General features: G+C 38.5%; 1 protein-coding gene across 4 annotated transcripts in view; it reads right to left on the bottom strand.

The window, feature by feature from the left end:
- Positions 1-916: 916 nt before the first annotated feature.
- The window catches only part of LOC136856841 (DNA-binding protein Ets97D), a 208,405-nt gene continuing 181,932 nt past the window's right edge, over positions 917-27,389 (bottom strand). For 3 of the 4 annotated variants that reach the window (XM_067135016.2, XM_067135015.2, XM_067135017.2), the window contains 2 exons: positions 20,475-20,698; positions 917-1,363 (listed from right to left, as the gene is read on the bottom strand). In XM_067135016.2, coding sequence (XP_066991117.1) covers positions 1,217-1,363; positions 20,475-20,698 — 371 coding nt within the window. In that variant the 3' untranslated portion in view covers positions 917-1,216. The remainder of the gene's footprint in view (positions 1,364-20,474; positions 20,699-27,389) is intronic. The other variant, XM_067135018.2, reaches the window with a different exon arrangement.

Raw genomic sequence — 27,389 nt, 5'->3', positions numbered from 1 at the left:
TAGAATTACTGATTTATGGAAGGGTTCTTACAACACTCTAAATGGAACACACTCGAAACATCGATTGACCAGCTAGTCTAACGAGGTACTCCAGTAATGGATCCAGTTTGAACTTTTGATTACTGTTTACCAATACACATGGAAATCTCTCCAACATTCCTAATGTCTCTGCATGGATCTGAATAATAAACCTTACAGTAAGTTTCCAGAACCAATCCTTACGAACCAAATTATAGCAGAATACACCTAATATACGAACATTAGAGAGTTTTCTACAGCTTTCGACTATATGGATTTTGAGGTTAAACTTATACACAATACGTATCCGAGGTTATACAAATTTATAATACACATTTACAGGGAAACGATGTATTAGTCATATTTAACATTTAATAAAAGATAATTTAGCATTTAATAAAATATAACTAAAATATATTAAACATAAAAATTGAAGGTTTTACAACAGTTAGGATGTCGTATCTACGACAAAGTAATGATTAAAAAATGAACGCAGATGTCTGGAAAGTTCAAGTGTGGAAGAGGTGAAGTTCAGATCCTTGGTTAAATGATCAGCACAGTGGCCTTCGGTTCCGTGGACCTGGGTTCAATTCTTGGCCACTATGAGGATTTTAGCTGAGCCTAGTTAATTATCTTGGAATGAAAACTGGGTGTCTGTCTTTGTTTTAACAAATTCCTTTCTTGATACATAACACTACCAGCCACTAGAAACATGAGATGGTTGAATACATCCCTCCACGGCATCTGGCCATAAAACTAGACCAGAAACTACATGTGTTGCTGACCTGAAACGATGTAACTTAAATAAAAGAGGCAGATACTGATAAACCTGGAAGTAGTTCTAAATAAAATTCATACATACTGTAGGAAAAAGTATAGGATAATGAAGAATATGTGGTAACAGCCAACATTTTCACAGGTTTTTTCTGGAACTTGTACGTTCAAAGGAGCAACAAAATCATCTGGACATTCTCGCTATACCCAGTTTTAGCCTGGTTGGGGCTTTCAAATACATTTTATGCAGCTTTAACATTTTATACTTCATAAAGAAAATATTTTAAATGTAAATTAAATTATATTTCATTTTATGTACTTCCATTAAGTCAGAGTTTTGTCTTTTATATAACATTTTGCTATTGCAGTTGCATACAAAGGAAACAATGTTCACTTTTCTTTTAAATCGAAACACCTCTCTGCATCACATGAGTGTGTCAGCATTGTCTGAGTTACCACGCACCCGCATATTGGCACATTCATCCACCAATCTGTTCAGTTCACTTGCACTGTATCCAAGAAGTTGCTTCAGGTCACAAACAAACTTATATACAAATCTCTTGCCATGAACCTGCAATGAAACAAATAACACTTGTAAATAAGACAGATTGTGGAGTTATGGTTAGATATACTGTTAAATTGAAGTAATACTTGTATTGAATAGGTTGAACCACCTTATTTCTTGTTTCAATTTAATTGTGATACAGTTCAATACGGAATATTATGAAATTTTAATCTTTAAATAGATATGTGACGAGTGTAGTTGAATTCAACCTAGAAAATCAAGAGGTATTGGAAACCTTTGATAGATCAGGCTAATGGTGCTCTTTTAATCATAACCAAAGCTACCTAGAGTGAGTTTTATTAATGCCTTAACAACAGAATGAAATTGTTATTATTTACTAGAGGCTGGGAAGTTCATGCAGTTAAAGCTCTTTTGCTTGATTTATTCTTTAATTTTTTTATTTTATTTTTTAATTTTTTTCCTATTTGTTTTACGTTGCACCGACACAGATATGTCTTATGGCGATGATGGGATAGGAAAGACCTAGGAAGTGGAAGGAAGCAGCCACGGCCTTAATTAAGGTACAGCCCCGGCATTTACCAGGTGTGAAAATGGGAAACCACGGAAAACCATCTTCAGGGCTGCCGACAGTGGGGCTCGAACCCACTATCTCTCGATTACTGGATACTGGCCGCACTTAAGCGACTGCAGCTATCGAGCTCCGTATTCTTTAATCTTCTTATGAAAGCAATGGAGAACATGTTACAATGTATATTAAATATTTTTAATATATTTCAATTTCATTTCATTATTCTAAAATGTATTTATCTGAAGTATACATCTTTATTCCTGAGTAGCATACTGAACATTTTCCAGCATTGCTCTAGCCATAGCTGATGTACCCATGGTTTGCTACGGAATCCTTCACTGTATACAGAATGCTAGGTGAAGTAGTGTACACATTGCGAGTAAGATTTTGTTGAACTGTATGAATCTCAGAGTTACCTGAGAAACACGACTGGGAGGTTGCCATACATGGTTTCTTGTGTGAAGACAGAGTCGGGGCATTTTCACAGTAATGCCAGGACCCCTTACCTATGTCAGTCACAACTGAGCCGGGGAGTTTTCTTTATAATGGCAGGTCACCTTTCCTGCTGCCAGTCACAATCGAGTTGGGCAGTTTTCATCATAATGGCAGACATTCACTCTCCACCTGCCTTTTTATATCCTCAGATAGAGGGTCTCTGTGGTTTTCCCAAAGTCTTAAAAGATATGCCAATTGGCAGAAAACCAACATGATAGCAATATTAACGCAATAAAGCGTTTTAAAAAAAAGTATCTGCTCAAGTACAAATTTAAAAAAAAACTATTAATGATTAATACATACACACATACATACATACATACATACATACATATCCCATGTTGTTCCATCTTAAGCGGTGGGTCAGCGAATGAACCTTCTCCACCAATTCCGGTCTCTAAATCTCTTCGATGCTTTCCAAGGTATGTCCTCGCTGTTCACTGTTGGTTTTCAGCATGTCCTTGTATCTTAGTCTTTGTTACCCTCTTGGTCTTTTGTCTCCTTAGATGATACATTTGTTTCAGTAATCTATGAGCATCCATGCATCGTATATGTTCCTTGCCAATCACAGGAATAAAAATAAGATTAGACTTTCACACGCTGCTAATATACAGCCCACAAATTGAAGCCTAGTCAGTTGTATAAGGTTTGTATTTGGTTATTGCGAAAAGTAAAGAAAAGGCAAGAGCATCAAAGAGTGTCAGAGAGCGTCTTGAATTACACACGAACGTGTGTAACTTTTCTCAAATTAAATGGTGCAGCTTCTGCTATTATGTGGTTTATTTTATTCATGCAACGTAAGGACATCACACACTAACCTCGCAAGCACATGAAAAAACAAAGAAATGCATTATATTTTCGAAAGCAATTACGAACAAAATTCATATAAACTTTTTGAGAAGTAATTAGGGATGTATTTCCCTATTTAAAACTCTACGCTTCAAGAGTATGGAAATCTATGTCATTTTTAAGAACTTTCTTTTCATTGCCAATCTTCTACTCTGAACTATGTTCAAAATTATATATTTTTGTGTGATTATTTAAATGATTAAGACATTGCTGATGTCCTAGGATACAAATATTCCAGACTTACTTTGCATATCCCCAGTACTTCATTCTAAAACTACCTTCTTCCCCTCTTGTTCTTCACATACTGGCTGGCATCTTGGTCAATCACCTGACTCTCTCACTCCCCTGACATCAGTTCTATTTCTCATAATTTCCACAACGAATTTATATTTATATAAATACGTGCCACCGGCCTAACCTGGCAGGCTGAACGAGAGCCCGTTCCCTCCTGTTATCTTGGACAGAGCTGGTTCTCTGTTCCATCTACTGCAATTGTTTTCCAGGTGAAACATAGAGAGCAAATAATGTGATATATTTTTCTTCGGTTGCTGACGGATTTGGGGGAGTCGTCGACTTACAGGCCACTATTTTTCATTCTGTGTCAACGGGCTGTAGACTTCTGAACTACTCTCACTTAGTGCATTCGAACTCTACTAATCTTAAATGTATTATGGAAATCTTCGTATGTTTTGGACTCTCTGCTTCATGCATCTAACAAGAAGATTTTCTGGTCGTATCTTTCAGTTCCTTTACTTCCTCCATTCCCCCACCCTATCCTATATCTTGCTAAATTTTTTTGCATCATTCACAGTATATAGCTCCCTAAGATACTTTGTATAAGGATTTATCAACTTTAGCTTCTACTTTATTATTTGTCTAGGAATTTTCAGTGAATTTCATAGTTAATCATGTTGAATTAGCTTATTTTCTTACCTAAATTTATATAGCACTTATTTACTGTCCAAATATATTCCCTTGGCACATTAGTGTTTGTTTGTAAAAATTTCCAGCACAGATGTATATACACGTATGACCTAGGTCAACTGCTTTACTCAAGTTGTCTTCACCGACCTTTCATGATGTAATCACCTAATCATTTTGGCCAAACCTTTTTGTGTAACTTATCTTATACTCACATTGGAAATTATTCCTGGTATTGTTAGTTGTTATGTTCCACAGGCCAGAAAAGTACACATAATATTTATTGGAGTAAAAGTAACTGTTATTATTGAAACTATCATTCCCTTTAATCTAACAACATTTGCCACTCTACATTCTCGGAACCCTCTGGGTTTATGATTTTTCCATTGCACATGCTTGCTATAACTGTATTGTATTATTCTTGCTTTGCATACCTGTTCTCAATTATCGAACTCGTACTTGCCCAACGACCTGTTACACTGATGTTTCAAAGCCTCATGACATTTAGAAGTTGCGCACTGCACTGGTATTGTGAGCAGTGGACATGTGTACACGTCACAATCACAAGAGTAAGGGAGACAACTGATTGTTTTGCATTACTGTTCGTGAGGTCTACGAGTGTAACTACTCATTGCACTATGTTGCTTGCCATTAGCATGGACACTATGTCTCTGCCTCTTGTATCCAAGCATGTAGACCTGGGTTAGGATTTCCTGGTCTATAAGTCTGATATTTACTCATATTCTGTATGATACTAGCAAGGATATGTTGATTTGCCTTTCTCTTATTTGACTATGGTGACTTTGTGATTTTTGGGAATCTACCTGAAAGCACATATGTATGAAACTTCATCTCTGTACTCGAGCTGCAAGAATGCAAGTATACCGGGCGAGTTGGCTGTGCGGTTAGAGGCGTCCGGCTGTGAGCTTGTATCTGGAGATAGTGGGTTTGAATCCCACTGTCGGCAGCCCTGAAGATGGTTTTCCGTGGTTTCCCATTTTCACGCCATAAAATGCTGGGGCTGTACCTTAATTAAGGCCACGGCCGCTTCCTTCCAACTTTTAGGCCTTTCCTATACCATCATCGCCATAAGACCTATCTGTGTCGGTGCAACGTAAAGCCACTAGCAAAAAAAAAAACAAAAACATGAAGTTAAAATTTTCCTTTCATCCAATTCTTCAGTCATTTGGATGTGTCATCAAGACATCAAGAATGAATCAACAATGCAATAAATATTTTACTTGGAAATCATGCTAATGGCATCTTTTGCATGGTCGTTCAATGACATCTTTGATTATTTTGGGGAACGGTTTGGTTCAATGAAATTCCTAATGACTTTAGTGCTGTTGAGAAACCTTTAACCAAATGACAAATATTGTCGACTTACTAAGTGTTTGGAAGATCTGATGTTTAAAATAATTTAATGAATAGTGAAATTTATTAGTAGAACCATAGGACAATATGAATTTCAAGTTTGTTTTATATTTTAATTATCTACAAGAACTATAAGATTCTAGTAGTGTTCTCTGTGTCCTAATTCAATGTATTCATTCTAAATCAACACTCTTACTCTACTAACATTGTACGAAAAGTATGTATATCAGTCTACCATGCATTTCAGATGTTTTGTTTCATCGTGTGTTTTCCTCCAGTTTAATTATCTCACTTCCTGGTAGCTTTCTTATATTTTATTGACATTTTCTAATTTTTCTTTGAAGTAAAAATACAAGTGGTATTAGGAATGTATGAAGCCTGTTGACTCATTTTTAAGTAATTACGAGGGTACTTCTTTGGAAAATGCTTGTGTAGGTTCATGAAAGTGAATTAATGTAATTTATTCATGACCACAGTTTCTATTGCATTCACATTCTGTGCTAAATTTTTATCCCTTATTTTTGATGTACTCTCTCTTATTTCTCTGTCCTTGTAGTGGGTTATGGGTTTGTATTTTCATACCTGAAGAGTCTTATGATTATTTTTTCCCGGTATTCATTGCTAGGCTGGTATCCTTTGTTTCTGTTCTTTTTCTTTCTTCTGTGGTTTTTCCTTTCCCTTTTGGGTCTGTGTTACTGTAATTCTTTTGTGGCTGCATTCTCTTATCCTTTCATAAGTCTCGTATGTTTTGTTCTGAGAGACTCATTTTAGTAATATCCAAGCAATAAGACTTTAAACTATATAGTTGTTTAAGCATTTAACTGTGGAAACTGAAAACTAATTATTGCTTCACGATTTTCTTTTCCATAATCCTGCTTGCTCGAAACATATCAGTATTTTGTTTCTATCACCACCCCCATTGTCTGTGGGAGTGTTTCCTTTTACTTAAAAAAGAAAAAAAAAATTGGCATTGTTATGGGGCTTTGCCTTAATGTGGCTTGGATTTTGGCTTCTGCTCTGAATATATACTACCGTACATTTTGTCGGCTAGCTTCTAAAACCTCGTAAGTCCGATTTTCTTGATTTTTAGGTTTGAAGTATCATTATATGGATTTATGTTACTCTTCTGCTGGATAAAACCTCATGTCTATCTCGGATTATTAAAAGAGTTATTTAAAATAAATTAAACCTTGCATCATTCTTGACCTTAAATGTTACTGTAAAACCTTGTCTCTCCTGGTTAGACATACATGTTTTTATATCGCAGGCAAGGGCACAAAGTTTACCTAAAACTATGTAACTCTGCTCTTAATAGAGCTGCTTGTTTGTGCACCACTTCTAACAACGAATTAAACAACATTTGAACTCTAATGTAATTGCCTGTTGCATTGATTCAAATAAAACTGTGCTAAGGTTGCCGTAGTGTTACAATACATGTGAAGTATCTGGTGAGTTGCTACTGGTGCCTATTGCTACTAAAGCTGTGTTGTGTCGGTAGTTATTCTGTGAAGGTGAGTTGCCTGCAGTTACACAAACACGGTAAGTACCTATAAGCAAGGTGCCAAAGGGAAGATTGTAAAGCAGTATGGTCCAAAAAGTAATTTAACATGTCTTTCATATATCAGTAATGTCTCCCAGGCTCCCTTGTACAGATAATTTTCTCATCGTTTGTCCTTAGAGTCTGAGGTAAACACTCCTTCGTGGTCTCTTCATTTCAGAGAAAATGAGTTGGAGAAGTACGAGAATGATGTTTATGTTGGGGATTGATCTGGAAGGGCAAGACCTGCACGTGGGGATTACATAAAGGGAACAGATGACAGGAAAGGCTCGGAAGAAGATGGGTTCTTTTGAGACTGACGAAGAAGACTTGTATTCACAAACTCAGGTAATCAAATTGTACATGGATTTCGATGTTAATTAAAACAGTGAGATATCTCTGAGAAAGTTTGTAGTTGATAATGGTCATCTTCAAGGCATAGAAAAGTCTGCAGAAGCACTGCAAATGCTACTACAGAGACATCAGACCAAACCCTTCCAATTTCTTGTTCTCCTCCTCCTCCTCCTACAGACAGTATGTCACCAGTTAAAGAAAGACCCTGAAGAAGCAATTGAGGCTCAGAAAAGGGAAGAAAATAGAACCCAAACCCCTTTAATAGTACTGAAGCAAACATTTAGTCCTATGAATTCCTCAAAACCCCTATTTGAAACCCCTGAAAATGTTGATGTCAACAATAATGGACACTGTGCACAAAAAAAGGAAAAGATTATTAAAGGACCCTGACTGAACATCTACGGCAAATAAACTTAATAGAATGCATGGTAATTCATAGAAGGGAACAATGAAATCCATAGACAAGAGCTGGGAATACGACGTGGAAAGACCGCTGAGGGAAATGAAACCACACTGCAATTATCTTGTGAGTACAAAGTCAGTCAATTTGCACTGTATGAGTTTCATGGAATGTGACAGAAGGCAGATCTTCAACAAGTTCTGGAAAGATTGTTCCTATGGTAAAATGTCGGGTAGATGTACAGGCTTCAAAAGACAAGAAACATCAGAAGAATGTTGAGCTTCGAAGATCCAACAGCTTCTATATCCATTTATAACAAAATGGGGCCAGGAAGAGAGTATGTAAAAGACTGTTTCTAAATACCTTGTTTATTGATGAATGGTCAGTGAATAACTGAATAAAAGAACACTGCAGTGAAGAAGGTAATACGAATGAGCTTGAACATCCTTTGGTTAAGGAATCCATGGTACGTCCGTCAAGAAATGGATTAGAACGTCATCTGAACAAAACGGAGCACATAGAACACAAAACTAATTTAGTTGTGTTCTTCAATGAGATTCCAAAGTTGGAATCTCACTACCGCTGAACAACTACATCGAAAAAATATCTAGAATCTATATAGACTTCAAAAGCTGCCCTGCAGAGAGAATATCAGCTCTACTGTGAAAGGCTGAAAGTTCAGGCTTTGTTTACAAAGACATTTCACGAGATATTTCATGAAATGAATCTAGGTCTCTTTTGCCAAAAGAAAGACAGATGTGATATGTGCTGTAGTTACAAAGCAGGAAATGTGTCAGAAGAGGACTATATACTGTAATACACGGGCTCAAAAAGGAATTAAGTCAGAGACGAAAAGGCCTTTGATGAAGACAATGCTAAGCATATGTTCACTGTAGATTTGTAGTCTGTTTTACTCTGTCCATATCTACAAGGATCTGCCATCTATTAAAATATGAAGCTTAAAGTTCATAACTGTACGATCTCAAGACTCAAGAATGATACTACTATTTATGGCATGAAGGTGAAGGGGGATTAATTGCAAACAAGTATTATGTGTGACTTCATACCGAAAAATGTTGCTTATGAATCAGGAGATGAATCATATTTTACAGCGATGGCTGTGGCTACCAAAAGAGAAACAGTATACTGGCAAATGCATTTTTGTTATTAGCTAAAGAAAAGAATGTCACCATCGCTCAAAATTTCTCGCTAAAGGATTTACACAAATAGTGTGACAATAGAAAGAAAACAGGTATAAACAAGTCTATATGCCTGTTAAGTACCTGTCACCATGTAAGCCTGCAAGATTGAAACCCAAACCACATAACGTTACATATTTGACGCATTCCTTCTTCAACACATTTGAGCGGGAGCATTTAAAAATCTAGACTTCACTAGATGCAGGAGGATCTTTTACAGGGCATTTAAAGGCTAACATACCTGTGCACCAAACTGTCTTATGATACCATATCTCTGTTAATTTCAAATCAATTTTGATTACAGTATATTGGAAGTAGCTTTTCGGTCAACCATATATAGCGTGTTTTGAAAATGTATTTTCTGTACTATTTCTGTCAATATGGAGAGGGTTAAGGTAACATACATCTCATTTTCATTGACTGGAAAAATTTAATTTTCTTTACGTCGCACCGACACAGATAGGTCTTATGGCAACGATGGGATAGGAAAGGCCGAGGAGTGAGGAAACCGGCTGTGGCCCTAATTAAGGTACAGCCCCAGCATTTGCCTGGTGTGAAAATGGGAAACCAGGGAATACCATTTTCAAGGCTGCCAACAGTGGAGTTTGAACCCACTATCTCCTGGATGCAAGCTCACAGCTGTGTGCCCCTAACTGAAGGCCAACTCGCCCAGTCTGGAATCAATTCCCTTACCCTAGATTGAAATGGAAATAACATTCCTTCGGAATTTATGCACTGTTAAGTGTAGTGATTTGTTTCCGTTATACAAAGCTGGACGAGTTCAAGTGAAAAAAAAATTTTCAAAGACTTTCCTGGTGGCACAACATTTAGACCTAAACCTTGGGGTGAAAAGACCTCATAAAATGTTTATTTCTTAAGTAATTATCCAAGTTATCCCAGTAATAATTACACACAGCACTACCACATCTAGCATGAATAGTGTCGGAAACAACAGTCTCTCCTGTATCATTTCAGCCCCATCACTGTCTAATTCAGCAATATCAATATCACTGTCATCAGAATCATCACTAAAATTATAACTACTGTCCTCATAATCACTAAAACATTCATTTAATGTGCCTTGTACAGCATCGCTAGAAAAATTATCCTTGTTTACAGACGCCATTGCGGGAAAAGTACACAAGTGAATAGTCTGAATTTTACACATCGATAATGAGGTGAAAATCGTTAAAATGGGTCGATAGATATACGAAACGAAAGAATGAAGTGTTATCTAGATGGATGTGAAGAAATCTCAGACATAGTTCGAAGGAAACTCACGAGACGGAAAGACAATGCAGATGCGGCACAATGCGTGTCAGACACGTCACTCCACAACAGCAGAATGCTATTGCATGACGTGTGCTACACGTCACTCCACGCTGACGGTTTAAGGACTACAGTTCCATGAAGACAGTCTCTTCCATCTGACCAGGTTACCAAAAAGGGGACCCTACAGTTCCTGACCTCTGCTGCATCTGCTACTCCTCAGACTTGAAAGAAAGCATCAAGACAGATTTCAAAGATGCATTTCATTTGTGGTGAAATATTTTAAATGTGATTTTCTCCATTGTAAATTTCTGCTATTTTTTTCAGGTGACTGAGAATAACTTCCTCAAAGACAATGAAAGAGCAGTGGAAGTTACTCAGTGAGGACAGCAAAAAAATCTTTACGGCGCACCTTTAAAAATGAAGGACAAATATCTGGATCTCCAGCAACTGAAACCACTGAAACCTCAAGATTACCATAGTTTTTAAGATAACTTACATTATGATTAACTATAAAACTGATTTTACATTGAGAACAGTGCCGGATGATTAAATCTGCTTAGTTGATGTGCTCAAGACAAACGCGAACATATCACTGGTGCTGTGTACAATATTGGAACTGGAAAGTTTGAAGAATTTAAGCTATTTCTAACTTGACTTTTTCAAGTCATGTGTTAAGAAGGAAGCCATACTTTCCAGTGTTGACTCAGTTAAATGTAACTTAAAAGATTTTCATACAAAAAAAAAAACAACACATTATTAAACAAGGAATAAAAATACACACTATTAAACAAAACTGTAAGATACATGCAATTTGAGGGAATTAGTCTCAAACAATGCTACATATAATTCATTCCATTCCCTTTATTGCGTTAGGTAATCCCTTTTTTTTTTTCAGACATTTATCATGTCCAACTTGATCCTTACTGATTAAAAAAAAAAAAACAGGTTATCATCCGGACTTCTTTGATCTAATGTTTCCAGTTTTATGATGCCCTTTTGGCCAAAGTAGTTCTTTATTACACACCATATTTTAATAATACATAAAATCAAGCAAAGAATCTGTTAAATGCCAAACATCATGTCACATTCAATGTAATCTCTCAACTAAATGATTCCAGAATTAATTGTACTACAATTATACTAGCCAAGACTGAAGATTAGGGTTTCTTCTGCACATTTATGGAACAGTTCATAAACTTGAATTACATCAAGACTGTGTAAATGTCCTGACACTGACGGGAAAGACAGAAGAACTGGTTGACTTCATGAAAGAAAAAGATATAGCCATATTTGGACAGTGTGAGACCAAGAAGAGGGGTAGGGGAGAGATTCCTCTGAGAAGATACAAGCTGTATTACAGTGGAGGACCTGAGGCAAAAAATAGAGTGGCCAACATACTGTGACCGTTCACAACGTCACCTATGGTATGTCATGATATCCAGGAGATGGAATATGCCGTTTTCCGCGTCATTCTACGATAAAAACTGCCCAAGTTAGAATTTTTCCACCCGCTCCAGGACTCGATTTGCAGTCTCCAGAGTCGCGCGACCCAGCTCTAGTTGCTGGTAATTAGCAGCAAGGCGGTGCAAGAGCGCTTGTACTCGAAGTTTTCTCACTCCAACCACGAGCGAGATGAAAAGAGACGCGTTATCACGTGACGGAGAATCTAGGTCACTAGCTGAGCCCAGAGAGTATATCCAACGTGAAAACTAACATTATACCCTGTTTTCCTCGCTTATTCACCACTGCCAACTTAACGCATTCAACTGTTTTATTTCTGTTAATTTTTATAAATCGCAAAATACCCAATGGATAATTAAGCGCAAACATTCATTTGAATCGGGGAATTTTACGCATAATTATGAGACCGAGAAGTGCTCTACTTAACTGACAGAGCGGTAACTACGCTGTAAACAAGGGCGCGTCTTAATGACTAACAGATGTTGGACCCTAACCGTGACAGCGAACACAAGGAATCCCCTGTGCTCGTCATCATTCACCGCCAGAGACAAAAGGACGCTTTTAAGATTGCTTGAGAACCTACGAAGTTATTTTAATAACATTCATTCAGTGGAAATAGGAATACCAGAGCTACAATTTGATATCCTGTTCGTCACGCTGCGTTGCGTATTAACGGACCATCGTGTGAGAAAGGATTGCATTTTCCCCCCTTTCTCAGCATCCCGACAGCTCGCCTATATAGGAACGAGCTGAAGAACAGTCATCATCCAGTGCATTTTCAGTGTAACGCCAGTACGGTAGTATTTCGTCGTGGTTTGTGTGTGAGTCGTTTGTGAAGAAATAATCTTGTAATTTGAGCAGTGTAATGCAGTGATTCATTAAAGTCTGTGAATATATGTGAAATAATCCCAATCTGAGTGAGATGTTGGCGTGTACAGTGTGCCGCTAATTAATAAAATAGGAACGGTGCGAAACCGCAATAACCGATGTCCGTGTGTTGAAGAGGTCGTGCGTCGAGCCTCATATATGCCTAAACTAATACGGCTCAATTAACCTCAATAGCCACGTATCTCAATACGTGGAGTTGTGTGTGTGTTCTCGACATAAATGAGAGATACAAAGAAAGTGAGTGAACGGCTCAGAGTCGGCATAATTAAGGGTAGTGTCACGTCTATAAATCCATAATGCAGTTGAGAGCCTGACTTACGCATGACTAGGTGAAATAGAATATGCATGAAGTGCGGTCGTGTGAGACGAGAAATTTTAACCCAGTAGTGGCCTAACCAGTGACATTCTTTATTCAGGACCTAGAATAGCTTTATGCTGTTTATAAAAGAATAAGTACATGAGAAGGGAGCAGTGTCGGGCTACAGAGACAATACCGGCATTGGGTTGGAATGCTCGTGCTATTGAGCAGATCCAACCATATGTTCAAATTGTGGTGTGTAATAAACTAACACATTCACTTGAGATAATTTCCCCTCATTTACATGTCTACGAGAGCGCCGGAGTGAACGCCGACGTCCAGCTGAATGCCAGAATTTTGCCTGTATATTAGAGAGAACCAGACGCCTAGCTGTCTTCGCCTGGTGTAGCAGAGAACGTTGAGAACGTCATACCAGATCAAGCCGTCATGTTCGTGATTTGCCGGGAGGTCATCAAAGGTCTTCACATCGCGGATGACGTGATGCAAGCAGCTTAAGCCCATGGTGTGCCCTCCTGTAAAGCTGTGAACGTGGTATCCAGAAGACTGAGTACATTTCCAAGTATTTATATCTTTGAAGGTCGTGTCCCATTGTAAACATGTAGATTTTTCACTTAGATGTAACGTAGACTGCAAGCACGCCATTTCAGAGGGATAATAATAATAATAATAATTTCATTTTTATTTGGGTCTTTTATAGAATACTTTCATCATGGTTTTGGGACGACCCTATTTTACTTCCATCCTTGTATAAGGGTTCGATAATGCATGACGTAATTATAAGGACCTTGGCTTAATTAAGTGTGAAGCGCTGTCAAGTAGAGAAGGCTTAGATATTCTGTAAAAGTGACTCTAGTTATCATCTTTCCATAGCATATACGAGTCATCAAGATTTTTCAGTAATTCTTTTTTTTTTTTGGTGCGCTTCACCTGGTAGAGATCCCTCCTAATTAGTAACTAAGGCACCTGGAACAAGGCATCGAGACAGTGGGTATATTACATCGTTAATTAATTAGTTCGCGAATGCGCAAGTTAATTTGGACCCTGGTGGCAGAAGATCATCATTAAATCTGCATCGTGGTCAATGTACCAAGAGGAAACGAGATGGCTGGACAGGCTGTAGCCATAATATATATTGTGAAATGAAAATGTGAAGTTCCCGTGGAATCTGTTATTAAGATACGCGATATGGATATCGCGATATGAATGTACCGAGTACGGCTGAATATAAAGCCGGGATTTGTTGTGATGCCATTGTGGGCAGTATTGAAAGAAGTGAATAGATTATTTGCCGTGAAATAACTGTCTGGGAAGTGCTCGGCAGGCCGCCCCTTGAAAGTGTGTCACGGACAGCTAACAGCTGGAGTTTTATGAGCCCCTTTAAACGGGGGAGTGAAGGCGTTTTCTTCAGTGAAATAGAACAGATACAAGTGGCGAGTTTCTTTCCACAGAGTTTCTCGGCACAGAGATTACGTGTGTTAATTTAAATAGAGCCAACGTCGCAGAGATTCCAGATGAGCATTAAATGAAGGACCCCTCCAATTTATTTCTTTAATTATTCACAGCGTGTAGGGAATTCCAGGTCAGATATACCCTGTCTCAGAAGGTCCTGAGTTCATTGCAGGAGACAGTAAAGCTTACTGACACAAGTGGCAGGTGACTAGGGCCACCTGTGATTCATTGTGTGTATGTGAAATGTATTTGTTCTTGCCCCTTTTCTTGCAGGAAGTGTTATAATGCTATGTTTATAATGTTTTGGTATTGAAGTCGCTAAGTGCTTGTCCATAGGTAGCAACGTTGTGTAAATAATGTCCTGATATAGGTATTGATAAAAATCCTAATGAAATGAGCGTGTTTATTATACTGCATATTTGGCAACGTTTAACTTAAGGAAGTGTTGTAACGCGACTTTCAAAGGATTGGGAGTGTAAATTGCCTATTTCAGTTCATACGATACTAGCAAACTTATATCATAATTTGATGCAAATTGAATATATTAATTCTTGGCAGGTAAACAGATTTACAGCGGGGTGTGTCCATACTGATTAAATATGTGTGTGATTTAATGTAAGTGTAGAGTGAAATAATTAGAGAGAAAACGCCTCTCTAAGTCTGAGGTAGTGTAATAGTTCGAGAGGGAACGCCTTCTTAAGTTGAATAAATGAACGTATGATGAAGTGTAGAAAAGGGACTACCAAACATTTAAACATCAAGATCACTCAAATTACTGTATGTAAGGTGTTTGTATGGCATACCCATGTAAATAATGTATTTCACTAGTATAAGTAAAAATTTGTTATACAAGATATTGTCTCTCTTCTCATTAGTAATGAAATGGTATTCCTCTCATAATTAACTTTTCCCCCTACTATAGAGACTATTACTAAAGAACTTACCGCCCCATCGGACAGTCCACAGACCCGAAAATGCAATACCGGCTCGGCTAGCGAATTATTCTAGTAGGGGAGGGTGAAGCTTCGACAACCGGGCTGAGTTCGAGGCTCACCGATGGTGCTCCATTCTAACGTCATATTTATGAACAATGGTAACTGGTTCATGTACTGATGCCTTGGAAAGGTATAATACTTAGAAAAGAAACCAAGAATATGTGGAATATACGAAATGCATCAGCGATAGGATAATGGTGATGAGACTCCAGTTTGAAAATGGCATGAAAGATCTATTTCAGTTGTATGCCCCACAAATGGGTTGCACAGATGAACATCTAGAGGACTTTTTAGAAGAAGTGGAGACACAGATATAAGATAAGTGCTATTGAAGGGAGATCTAAATGCACAAGTTGGAATGGAAAGACAAGGAAAGGAAGATGTTGTAGGGTCCTTTGGATATGGAAATGTAAATCTCGAAGGCAAGTTGTTGGTGGATTTTTGCATGAGGAACCAAATGATTGTTGGAAACACCTAGTTTAGGAAGAAGAACAGTCAGAAGATTACAAGGTATGGTTGGGGAGACAGATCAAGACCGTGATTTATTATATAATCATAGAGGAAGGTCACCAGAAGAACCTTTTAGATGTTACAGCCATGCTTGAAGAAGCCTGCGGTGGAGATCATAGAGTTGTGATAGGAAAATTGAAAGTGGGAAAAATTGAAAAACCCTCATTAAGAAGATAGAAAAGAAATAAAGTATGGAAGTTGAAGGAGAAAAGCATACAAGAAGAATTTCAAAGGGAAATAATACTCTTGGTACCCAGGGCAGAGATGGAGAATGTTGAAGATGAATGGAAAAGATTTGACCTTTTAAGTGCTGAGTTACCAGTTGACTGTTTGCTATCTCAGTGCTGAGTTTTTTCATCCGTATGTAAAAAAAATTGTAGAAGCCTCAATTTTTAACTTATCAATGGGGGTGATTAGCTTAAAATGTTTACAAATGTTGGTTGTTTATAAATCTAAATGCAAATGGAAAATCCTACACTTATGTTCAATATTATTTTGAGAGAAAACAAAGTTACACTTATGTGCCCATGCGTGCATTATCTTTATACAAAGTAAAGAGCCCAAAATAATATTATTTCCTAAAATCTGCATACAATTAATACATGTAACTACTTAGAAGTATATAAGGTGATATTTTAAAATACTTTCCAAACCTGGAATGTGGTGATAGTTAAATGTTTTCTACTGGTTGTTTGTGATGCCGATTTGTTCAACTATCTGCACCAACTCCACTGGCACAAAAGTTTCCATAAAATCGATGATTGGCCCTTAGAGCCTTTCACAGTTACCTGATACTCTGGTGAAGAAAAGTAATCCATCCGCCACGAAATTAGCGAAAAAATAGCTTTTGTACTCACCGTGTTTTTCCTCTTTCGTTTAGAAGGAGGCTCTGTTTCTCTCTCACATACAATATTTCTGGAACTCTCTCGATCACTCTCACTTTCAAAATCGCTTAACAATTCCTTAAAATGATTATCTCCATCACCGCTTTCCGCTGTGGTTAATAACTGAAAGATTCTGTGATCCGAAATAACATCACAGCAAGAGCAACTAAATTGTTGTTCCGCCATGTGTTTTTATATCACAGATGAACTCCACAGACGTCTACAAAAAGCTCTGTAAGTTACTTCCCGAAGCTATAATCTCTGATCAGTTCTACATATAGCCCAACAGACGGCAGAACACGTCGGAGATAAAATTCACACTCAAAAGTGAACCGGGAAAGTCAAAAAAATTGAAATTCTAGCGCACCGTCTATAGACGGACGTAGCACTGGTGGACCGGCCGCGTCAGCCCGTCTATAGGCGTGCGTAGCACTCATTGGGTTAAGGAAGCACTGGTTGGGTGTGCAGAAAAGGTATGTGGTAGAACATCAGGAAATGTGAAAGACAAAGAGACACACTGGTGGAATGATAGGGTGAAGAGTAAAGTGAAGGAAAAGAAAAAGGCATGGAAAGCATCTGAAGAAAGTAGAAAATATGTGGAGGCAAAGAATTTGACCAAGAAAGTAATGGAGGAAGGAAAGAGGAAAAGCTGGGCCTATACGCAGGGCAGCAAAATATTACTGTATGGTATTTTAAGAAACAAAAAGAGAGATCAAGTAAACACTAGATTTGTGAAGGATGAAGGTGGCATAATATTAACAAAGCCAGAAGAAATAAGAAATAGATGGAGAGAGTATTTTCAGAAGTTGCTGAACATGAGAACTAATGACAGTCATTCAATGGACAAGCAGGAAAAGCAATTAGTTGATGAAGAAATTACAATTGAATGAAATTGAAATGGCAGAAAGAAAGAAAGAAGACCAGGCGAGTTGGCCGTGCGGTTAGTGGCGCGGCTGTGAGCGTGCATCCGGGAGATAGTGGGTTCGAATCTCACTGTCGGCAGCCCTGAAGATGGTTTTTCGTGGTTTCCCATTTTCACACCAGGCATATGCTGGGGCTGTACCTTAATTAAGGCCATGGCCGCTTCCTTCCCATTCCTAGGCCATCATATAGGCCTACAACAAGAAAATCAGTTTGGTTTCAGAAGTGGAAGGTCAACAATAGAGCCCATTTTCATTATGAGACAACTAATGGAAAAGCAATGGGAGTATGGGAATGATATGGTGATGACATTCATTGACACTGAAAAGGCATATGACAGTGTCCTCAGGACTAAAGTTTGGAACAGTCTGGTGTAAAAAGGAATTGGACAGGGATTAATAAAAATGAACATGGCAATGTACAAGGAATGTTGCAGTTGTGTGCAAACACAAGTTGGCAGGACAAGCTGGTTCAAAATCACTAGTGGGCTGAGACAGGGAAGTGTTCTATTGCTAATCCTGTTTACAATAGTAATGAATGACATTATGAGAACAGCAAAAGCAACATATGGAGAAAGAGAATTGAACATCGTGTTATTTAAAGATGATATTGTGATTTGGAAGAGCCTCCGTGGCTCAGACGACAGCGCGTCAGCCTCTCACCGCTGGATACCGTGGTTCAAATCCCGGTCACTCCATGTGAGATTTGTGCTGGACAAAGCGGAGGCGGGACAGGTTTTTCTCCGGGTACTCCGGTTTTCCCTGTCATCTTTCATTCCAGCAAAACTCTCCATTACCATTTCATAGCATTTATCAGTCATTAATAAATCACCTTGGGAGTAGCAACCCCAGTGTAATAATAGCCTATATATGGTTCATTCATTACATCCCTGACCTGGTCAATGACTGGAAAACAGGTTGTAGGTTTTCATTTTCATTGTGATTTGAGGAGAAGAGGACATGAAGGTTCAGGAACAGTTGGATGTGGTGAATGCGAAGATCGAAGAATGTGGACTGAAAATAAGTGCAGAAAAGAGTAAAACTCTTGTTATGACCAGAGGGGAGAAAGAAGGGAAAGGTCAGATTAGACTTGAAGACAAGCCCCTGGAAGTAGTGGAGACATTCAAATACCTGGGGAGTGAATTAATGGAGAATGCTAGACTGGATGCTGAGATTAGTAAGAGTATTCAAGCTGGAAGCTGTTTCTATCATAGTGTAAGAAACATGTTATGGGACAAAGATGTGCCAATGGAAGCAAAGGAAACTATGTACGAGATGTATTACATATCCACAACAACTTACGGAGCAGAAACTTGGACAATGACGAAGAAGGATGAGAGTCAAATACAGACAGCCTAAACGAAGTTCTTGAGGAGTATGAAACAGACGAGTAGAAGAGACAAAATAAGGATTGAGAAAATCCGGGAAGAAATTGGAGTGGAAAAAATGAATGATATAGTATAGAGAAGAGCCCATTAAGATGGTTTGGGCATATAAAGCGAATGTGTGATGAAAGAATACCAAAAAAGGTGATGGAATTTCAAATGCAAGGAAGGAAGGAAAGGCCGTGGATGACCACGATTGAGATGGAAGGACACAATCCAATGCAGTATTGTAGAGAGAAACCTGGACTGGGACACAGTGTTGGAGGAGGAGTGGTGGAAAGACTGAAAAAAGTGGAGAGGAACCACCCCTATCCGGCTACATATGGATAAAGGGAAATGATGATGATGATGATGATGATGATGATGATGAAACTTGAATTTTAAAGCGTCTTCCACTCTCAGCGACCGGAAGCGAAAATGAAAAATCCGGCTTCTAGGTGCATTCAGACCCACTTCCATCTACCTATGTCCAAAATTTCTGGTCTATACGTGCCGTAGATTTGGCTGTGCATTGCACACACACAAACACTTCCTTTTATTTTTATTATTACTATTATTATTATAGATTTGAAGGGATCAACTACTTCCCAGACAACATGGCCTGCAACAAGGGCAAAGCTTAATGCGAAACTAAGTAATCTAAAACAAACTTTTAACCCACATCAATAACTCTAACCCTTTCAGACATAAAAGGTAACCAGGGACCTACCAAATGGTCCCTGTAGATTCTTACCCCAATCTGCTGGCCAAGCACCAACAACAAAACAAACATTCAATAAATGCTTTGCACAACCCACACGAATGGTGCAGCCCGGACTAACGTGAAGAAGGCATAGAGTATGCTCAGAAATAAATAAACAAAATAAACATCTAACCCGCACAATTGTGCATACATGGCTAAAACTACAAAACAGTTCATAAAATATCAATCAACGTGACAATAAAGAAATTTACAAAAATTCACTTGACATGTAATGTAAGAGATAACACAAATCCTAAAAGTACCTGGGCAGTGTATGGAGCAATTTCATATCAAGACAGGTTATCTGACCTATTTATAATGAATGCTGTGGAGTAGCAATGGTCTTCTGGTTAGTTTCAAGAAGTGTTATTTTTTCAAGAATTTGGATACCCAAAATCTTAATGGTTTCGTGGCTTGAAATTCTTCTTCACAGCTTCTTAAATCACATAGAAACTCATCTCTATTCTCAAAACTGATGAGCATTAAGAAAAGACCCTCTCCTACAGATATTAACATAGAACTCATACAGAATTATGGTTTTAAAATTTGTTCCAAAAAATTCTAACAAAAAATGTAGTTTGTATTAATGTATTGACACATCCCTTCATTCCCTAAAAGCTGAAGGAATCGTTACCTTAGCTATCATATCTCCATCATAATAGTATCTCAGGGCCCGACTCAGTTTCTCATAGTTCATGGTAGGCTTGTTCTTACGTTCTCCCCATAACTGAGCCACCATTTCAGGATTATTCAGTTTGAACTCTCCTTCATTGCCCAGCCACTGGATGACATCTCTATGATCTTTGTCGGTCAACAGTTCCAGTAAGAATTGCCAAAGTTGAATCTGACCATTATTACCTGAAAATAAAAGAAATTTCCATCAGAACAACAGAAATCCAGATTCTAACAATATTCAAAACTGCACAAATTAAATAAAGAGGAGGGCAGATCAATAAAAATTTCACAAGCACTCCCATATAATTATTAACAGTAGATATTAATTTTATATAAAGCTGTATATGCCTGTTGCTATTTATTAATGGATGTAGTATCATTGCATCTGTCTCTTGCTACAGGCCATAGCAAAATGTAGCTTCCATCAAAGTCTCATTTCTGTCTGTGAGAGGATGGAAGCTGCTGAGATATGGGTGGAGTTTAGTGATTACATTCAGAGCATCTGGATATTATAAAAGGTACAGCAAGTACAGGGTGCCCACAAATGATTTGAGCAGTTTTGTCAATTATTTCTAGCCATATTATTAGATATATGGTGATGGTGTTTGATGCTGTAAAGCAAATATTCCTCAAAGTTTTGTTTTGTTTGAATAGCCCTTCATACATTGTGCTTCCCCCAACGCCCGCGAGAGCGCAACAGTTGCAACATCAGGCAGACATGATACGTCCCCTACTCCAACAGTTGCAAAGATGGCGACTAACAGTGAAAAAGAGTCTATGCTGTTATGGAATTTCATTCCAGCCAATCTGTGACAACCATGCGACGAAATTTTAAAACAAAGTATCGGAAAGATCCACCCAGTGCCAACTCCATTTGCCGATGGTATGAACAGTTCAAAACCACAGGACGTCCGTGCAAGGGAAAATCAACAGGCAGAACTAGTGGGCCTGAAGAAACTGTTGAGCGTGAGCGACGCAGTTTCGAACGCAGCCTGCGAAAGTAAACTCGCCGAGTGAGCAGTGAAATGAACATGCCTCGTTCGACCATTTGGAAAGTCGTAAGGAAAAGATTGCAGGTCATAGGATCCGTTTGATCCGTATTGAATTGCGATCACAATAATAATAATTAAATTAATGTCGTATGGTCCACCTTTTTCAATACTATATTATGCAATATTATTGAATTACCATTACTAAACTAGGGACTAGTCTTGCCTTGCCTGGCCATCTTCAACCTTAATGTAATACATCTAATAACTAAACAAATATAAAATCACACAATTGACATGAAAACTAATGTAGAAACACACAATTAACATTAAAATCTGGATGAAACTAAGTGTAAAAATCTGAAAAATAAATTAGGCTCTAAATTCTTAGCATCTGGAGTATGCTCATCATTGATATTCATAGAATTGTTAGTTCCATCACTGGTAATTATTACAATTTCAATTCCAAAACAGGAACTGGTAAATGTTGATTCTGTAGTCGGATTATCAATCACCAAATCTACTTGAGTGGGGTTGGCTGTATGCAAGCCACTGGATGCCACTGTAGATAACCACCAGCTGACGCAGAACTGCTAGATGGTGTTTCCACATCGACCAACGTAAATAAAATTAAATGTACCTGTAGTGCTTGTTAAAATCATGCTGAAATGCTCTTGGACATTGTCAGGGCGGCACATGAAGATATGGTTAAAACTGGCACATTCTTAATCTGTGGCCGGTATAAATTCGCAATTCATTGTGGTGTCCATGAAGTTATCCCGAATAATTGATAAATAAAATCTGATAAAATTAATGGAGAGAGAGAGAGAGAGAGAGAGAGAGAGAGAGAGAGAGAGAGAGAGAGAGAGAGAGAGAGAGAGAGAGAGAGAGAGAGAGAGAGAGATGAGAGAGAGAGAGAGAGAGAGAGAGAGAGAGAGAGAGAGAGAGAGAGAGAGAGAGAGAGAGAGAGAGAGAGAGAGAGAGAGAGAGAGAGAGAGAGAGAGAGAGAGAGAGAGAGAGAGAGAGAGAGAGAGAGAGAGAGAGAGAGGAGAGAGAGAGAGAGAGAGAGAGAGAGAGAGAGAGAGAGAGAGAGAGAGAGAGAGAGAGAGAGAGAGAGAGAGAGAGAGAGAGAGAGAGAGAGAGAGAGGAGATGAGGAGAGAGAGAGAGAGAGAGAGAGAGAGAGAGAGAGAGAGAGAGAGAGAGAGAGAGAGAGAGAGAGAGAGAGAGAGAGAGAGAGAGAGAGAGAGAGAGAGAGTCAAATGGCATAGGTTATATGAGAATTACCCTCTTGTTGCAGCATGTGGTGCGTGGTGCATTGTGTGTGCCTCGTACTAACAGTTGTGAGATTCAAAGGAAAAGGAAGGCGGGGCAAGGAGAGAGAGGTTGGGCAAGGGGCGAGGGGAGAGGTCAGGGAAAGGAGAGTGGGGGTGGGATGGAGGGGAAGGGGGAATTAAGGCGGGGCCAAAGAATGTGGGAAAAGAGATGGCTGCTGAGGAAAGGTACTGTGAATATTATGAAAAACTGAATTAATGGCATTTCAGAAAAGCCAAATATCTTATTTGACCTTCTCATTCCCATTTTTAGAAATGTCACACCAATTCATAATTCAGTTTTTCATAATATTCACAGCACACTTTCCTCAGCAGCCATTTCTTTTCTCACATCCTTCGGCCCCGCCTTAATTCCCCCTTCCCCTCCTCCACCCCCAATTCTCCTAACCCTGACCTCTCCCCTTGCCCAGCCTCTCTCCCCTTACCCCACCCCTTCTTTTTCCTTCGAATCTCACAACTGTTAGTATGAGGCGCACAACAATATACCACGCACCACATGCCACAACGAGAGGTAAGTCTCATATAACCTATGCCATTTGACTAACACGCTCTCTCTCCCCCGCACCCCCCCTTCTATTCATTCATTTTATCTATCATTTATTTGGGTTAACTTCATGGACACTGGAATGAATTGCGAATTCATACTAGCCACAAATTAAGTGGTATCAGTTTTAACCTTATCTTCATGTGCGTCCTGACAATGTCCAACAGCATTTCAGCATGATTTTAACAAGCATTACAGGAACATTTCATTTTATTATGTTGGCCGATGTGGAAACACTATCTAGCAGTTCTGCGTCAGCTGGTGATTATTTACAGTGGCATCCAGTGGCTCGCATATGGCCAACCACCACTCAAATAGATTTGGTGATTGATGATCTGACTACAGAATCAACATTTACCAGTTCCTGTTTTGGAATTGAAATTGTAATAAATACCAGTGATAGAACTAACAATTCTATGAATATCAATGATGAGCATACTCAGATGCTAAGAATTTAGAGCCTAATTTATTTTCAGATTTTACTCTTAGTTTGTCCCAGATTTTAATGTTAATTGTGTGTTTCTACATTAGTTTTCATGTCAATTGTGTGTTTTTTACATTTGTTTAGTTATAGATGTATTACATTAAGGTTGAAGATGGCCAGGCAAGGCCAAGACTAGTCCCTAGTTTTGTAATGTAATTCAATAATATTGCATAATATAATATTGAAAAGATGGACCATACGACATTTCAAGCATTGTCGCCGGCTGACAAAGTGAACAGTTTTGAGTTTTGTACAAGTTTTCAGGAGCGTACGGAAGATGATGAATTTTGCGACAACCTTGTCTTCAGTGATGAGGCAGCTTTTTTCCTGAGTGGTAAAGTTAACAGGCACAATGTACGAATTTGGGAGACTGAAAATTCCCGTACCTGTGTGCAGCACGTTCGTGACTCTCCCAAGCTCAATGTTTTCTTGCCATCTAAAAATTTCAAGTTTACGGTTCCTTCTTCTTTGCTGAAAAATCCATTACAGGGCACATCTACCTGGATATGCTGGAGAATTGGCTCATGGCACATTTGGAGACTGTAGCATGAACTTCATCTACCAACAGGATGGTGTTCCCCCTCATTTCGATGTTGATGTTCGTGACTTTCTGAACAGCAGACTTCCAGAAAGAAGGATTGGTCGTATTGCGAATGAAGATCATGCCCTCATGTCATGGCCTCCACGCTTTCGTGACCTCACCCCTTGCGACTTCTTTGTATGGGGTTATGTGAAAGACGCAGTTTTTACGCCACCATTACGGGCTGATCTAACAGAACTGTGGGCACGCATCAACGTCTTTGCTCAAATTGACAGCGACATGCCGTGTCGGGTGTGGGACGAACTTGACTATAGAGTTGATGTGTGTAGAGTCACTCATGGAGCACATATCGACCACTTGAAGGCTCATAAAAAAACTTTGCAAGTTTTTCTGTCTGTCTATATAAGTTTGTAATGTTACAACAAACAATAAACAGGAATTTTTGAAACAGCTCCAAACATTTGTGCGCACCCTGTAAGGCCAGTTGTGCTGCAATAACTCTTTCTGGCCCAGCGAGGAAAGCAATGGCAAAATACTTCACCCCTCATTAAGCCTCGTACACATCATTATGGCGCATGTATGGGTATATTTGAGCACCTTCAAATACCAACGGACTGAGCCTGGATCAAACCTGCTTTTAATTGAACACAATCTACTTTACATAATATACAACAATACAACCATGTGGGGGGTTCATTCAGGTGACAAACAAATAGCTAATTGCAGATATCCATCTGGTGCAGTCTGTGATGCTCCGTCAGATGTACTTAACAGTCCTATTTTATCCATTTTCCGAATTTGCTTTTAAGTTTTGGAAATACAGTAGAAGTCTGTTATAGCTATAGCAGATTGACGTTATATCAGATTTTTGTATAAAAGTCGGAAAATCCCCCATACACATTAAAATTGGTATGAAATGGCAATCAGTTTGTTCAAAACGTGCGTTTCCGCAGATGATATCCACACTATGGCTTACTTGTTAGAAATTTATCGAAATCAGATACTACGTCAAAGTGTATGTTTACTTTCATTCTGAGAAAAAAAACCACAGTACCGTACTATCCGAATCCATGACAAACCTCATTTTATCCTTCAAAATATTTATTCAGGCTCAAAAAGTGCTTTGTAAAATCATATGAATGCCTTTGTTGTACATTGCGCATTTTAAGTTTATTTTCAGATGCCGAACATTGGCTTTTGCTATTTTTTGCAGCGGCACAATAATGCTTTATTTCTGTGGGTTTAATGGCCATTAACTAAAAATTGGCATCATAATACCGAAGAGAACCCGCTGAAAATTTGCCGGCATACCTATTCCATGCGTCTCTACAATACGGCGATCCATCAGGAAAATATTCTTCCTGTCTATAAAGCTGTTACAGTACTTTTACTCAGTGTCTGATATAACCAGCTACCGATACACGCATGTCTCGCTTGCCGGGTTTGGCCAACTTCAGATCGAGGACGTTGAAGGTCAACGAACGAGTTTATTGCGCCACAGTATCGCCATTCGAACCTTGCGTTTTTCGTGCACATACCTCACAGTTTCATTTTCAGCTTCCTTAGTGTCCTTGTTGTGAACCACTGAATGAATTTTTTGCTCAGTACACATTTTTTTAGCTATCTTTGTCTTCACACCGACACCAAGTATTGGCTTTACTTAGGCCTATGCCATATTTTCTTGCAGCTGCACAATTATTCTACATTTCCGAGTTTTTAATAAGAATTAACTTAAAATTGGCATCATAATATCTACGAGAACCTGTTGAATTTGCTGGCAATACCTGTTCCATGTATCTTTACGACTACAGTATTCATCACGAAAATATTCCTGCTGTCTATAAAACTTAATTTTACTATGAGTCAGGTACAGTAGACGCGTTATAACTCTGCCACTGAGTAGCTGTGGTCCTTCTAAGAATTTGAAGGCTCGCATGTTTTGATGCCATTCTGCAGATTTGAGAAACTTTTTTTTAGAGGCTAATAGAATGTCATTCTCTCTTCACTATTTCTAGAGATCCAGTAATGTTACACGCAGGCACCCTACAACCAGCTGTCACGGCTAGCGATGTATAATAAAGTGGCGGTCGTTTATTGTCAATGAATGTTGTGTGTGTGTGTGTGTGTGCGTGTGTGCGTGCGTGTGTGCAAGGGTGAAAAGGAGCAGCTTGGTTACCGCAGTAGTTGCCAGTGGTATTCATTACTGTTATACCGTGAATGAAAGTCAATCCTTGATTTTTCGCACGAGATTCTGAGGGGGGGGGGGAACAAAAAAAGTCGTCATCTTGGATTCAGAAAAATGCGGTATTACTCCAGGGTTTCCTTCTTTAAATGGAGTCACTTAACCTAACCGTATATGTGTCATGAAAACATATTTGAAACGAATGTAGAGAAATGAGTTATCCTCACTAAAAATTTGCATGTGAATAGCCTTTCTGAAATTTAACTAGACGTGAGAAAATATGAACTACCCTCTGAAATCAGTGATGCAGGTCTACTCTGCCATATCTTGAGGTGTGTCACATTTTTAATTAATTTCAGTATATAACATTAAAATTAAGAGATAGTTTACTTCAGACGTTATTTTTAACGAGTTAACAACTGCTTAGGATGTAGGATGCTAAAGGGTTTGTGTCACCTATTCAATATATTATAAATTTTTAAACACTTAGGAATTTATTATTAAATCCATTTGAGACATGTTTCGTCCTTCATTGAGTACATCATCAGTCATAGTACCTCCTCAAGGCATAAATCAGGTACCTGATTAGTAAATAAATTGTAAACATTAAGATACATTACAATGGGAAAGTTATAGCAAACAATGTAAGTTTATAGACACAGCAGTCGGAACCAAGCATAAAATCACTGGGTATTTTAGCAGAGTCCAGCAGTGGTGGTCCGAAGAATAATTGATGCTACTCATTAGAAAATTATAGGAAATTATAAAGTTTCTACATATATTACATTTAAACGGTTAGGGG

Source organism: Anabrus simplex, chromosome 1 (genome assembly GCF_040414725.1).
Source record: "Anabrus simplex isolate iqAnaSimp1 chromosome 1, ASM4041472v1, whole genome shotgun sequence".
Taxonomy (NCBI): domain Eukaryota; kingdom Metazoa; phylum Arthropoda; class Insecta; order Orthoptera; family Tettigoniidae; genus Anabrus; species Anabrus simplex.
Note: the sequence above shows the minus strand (reverse complement) of the source record. Positions and strands in the feature narration are given on the sequence as shown.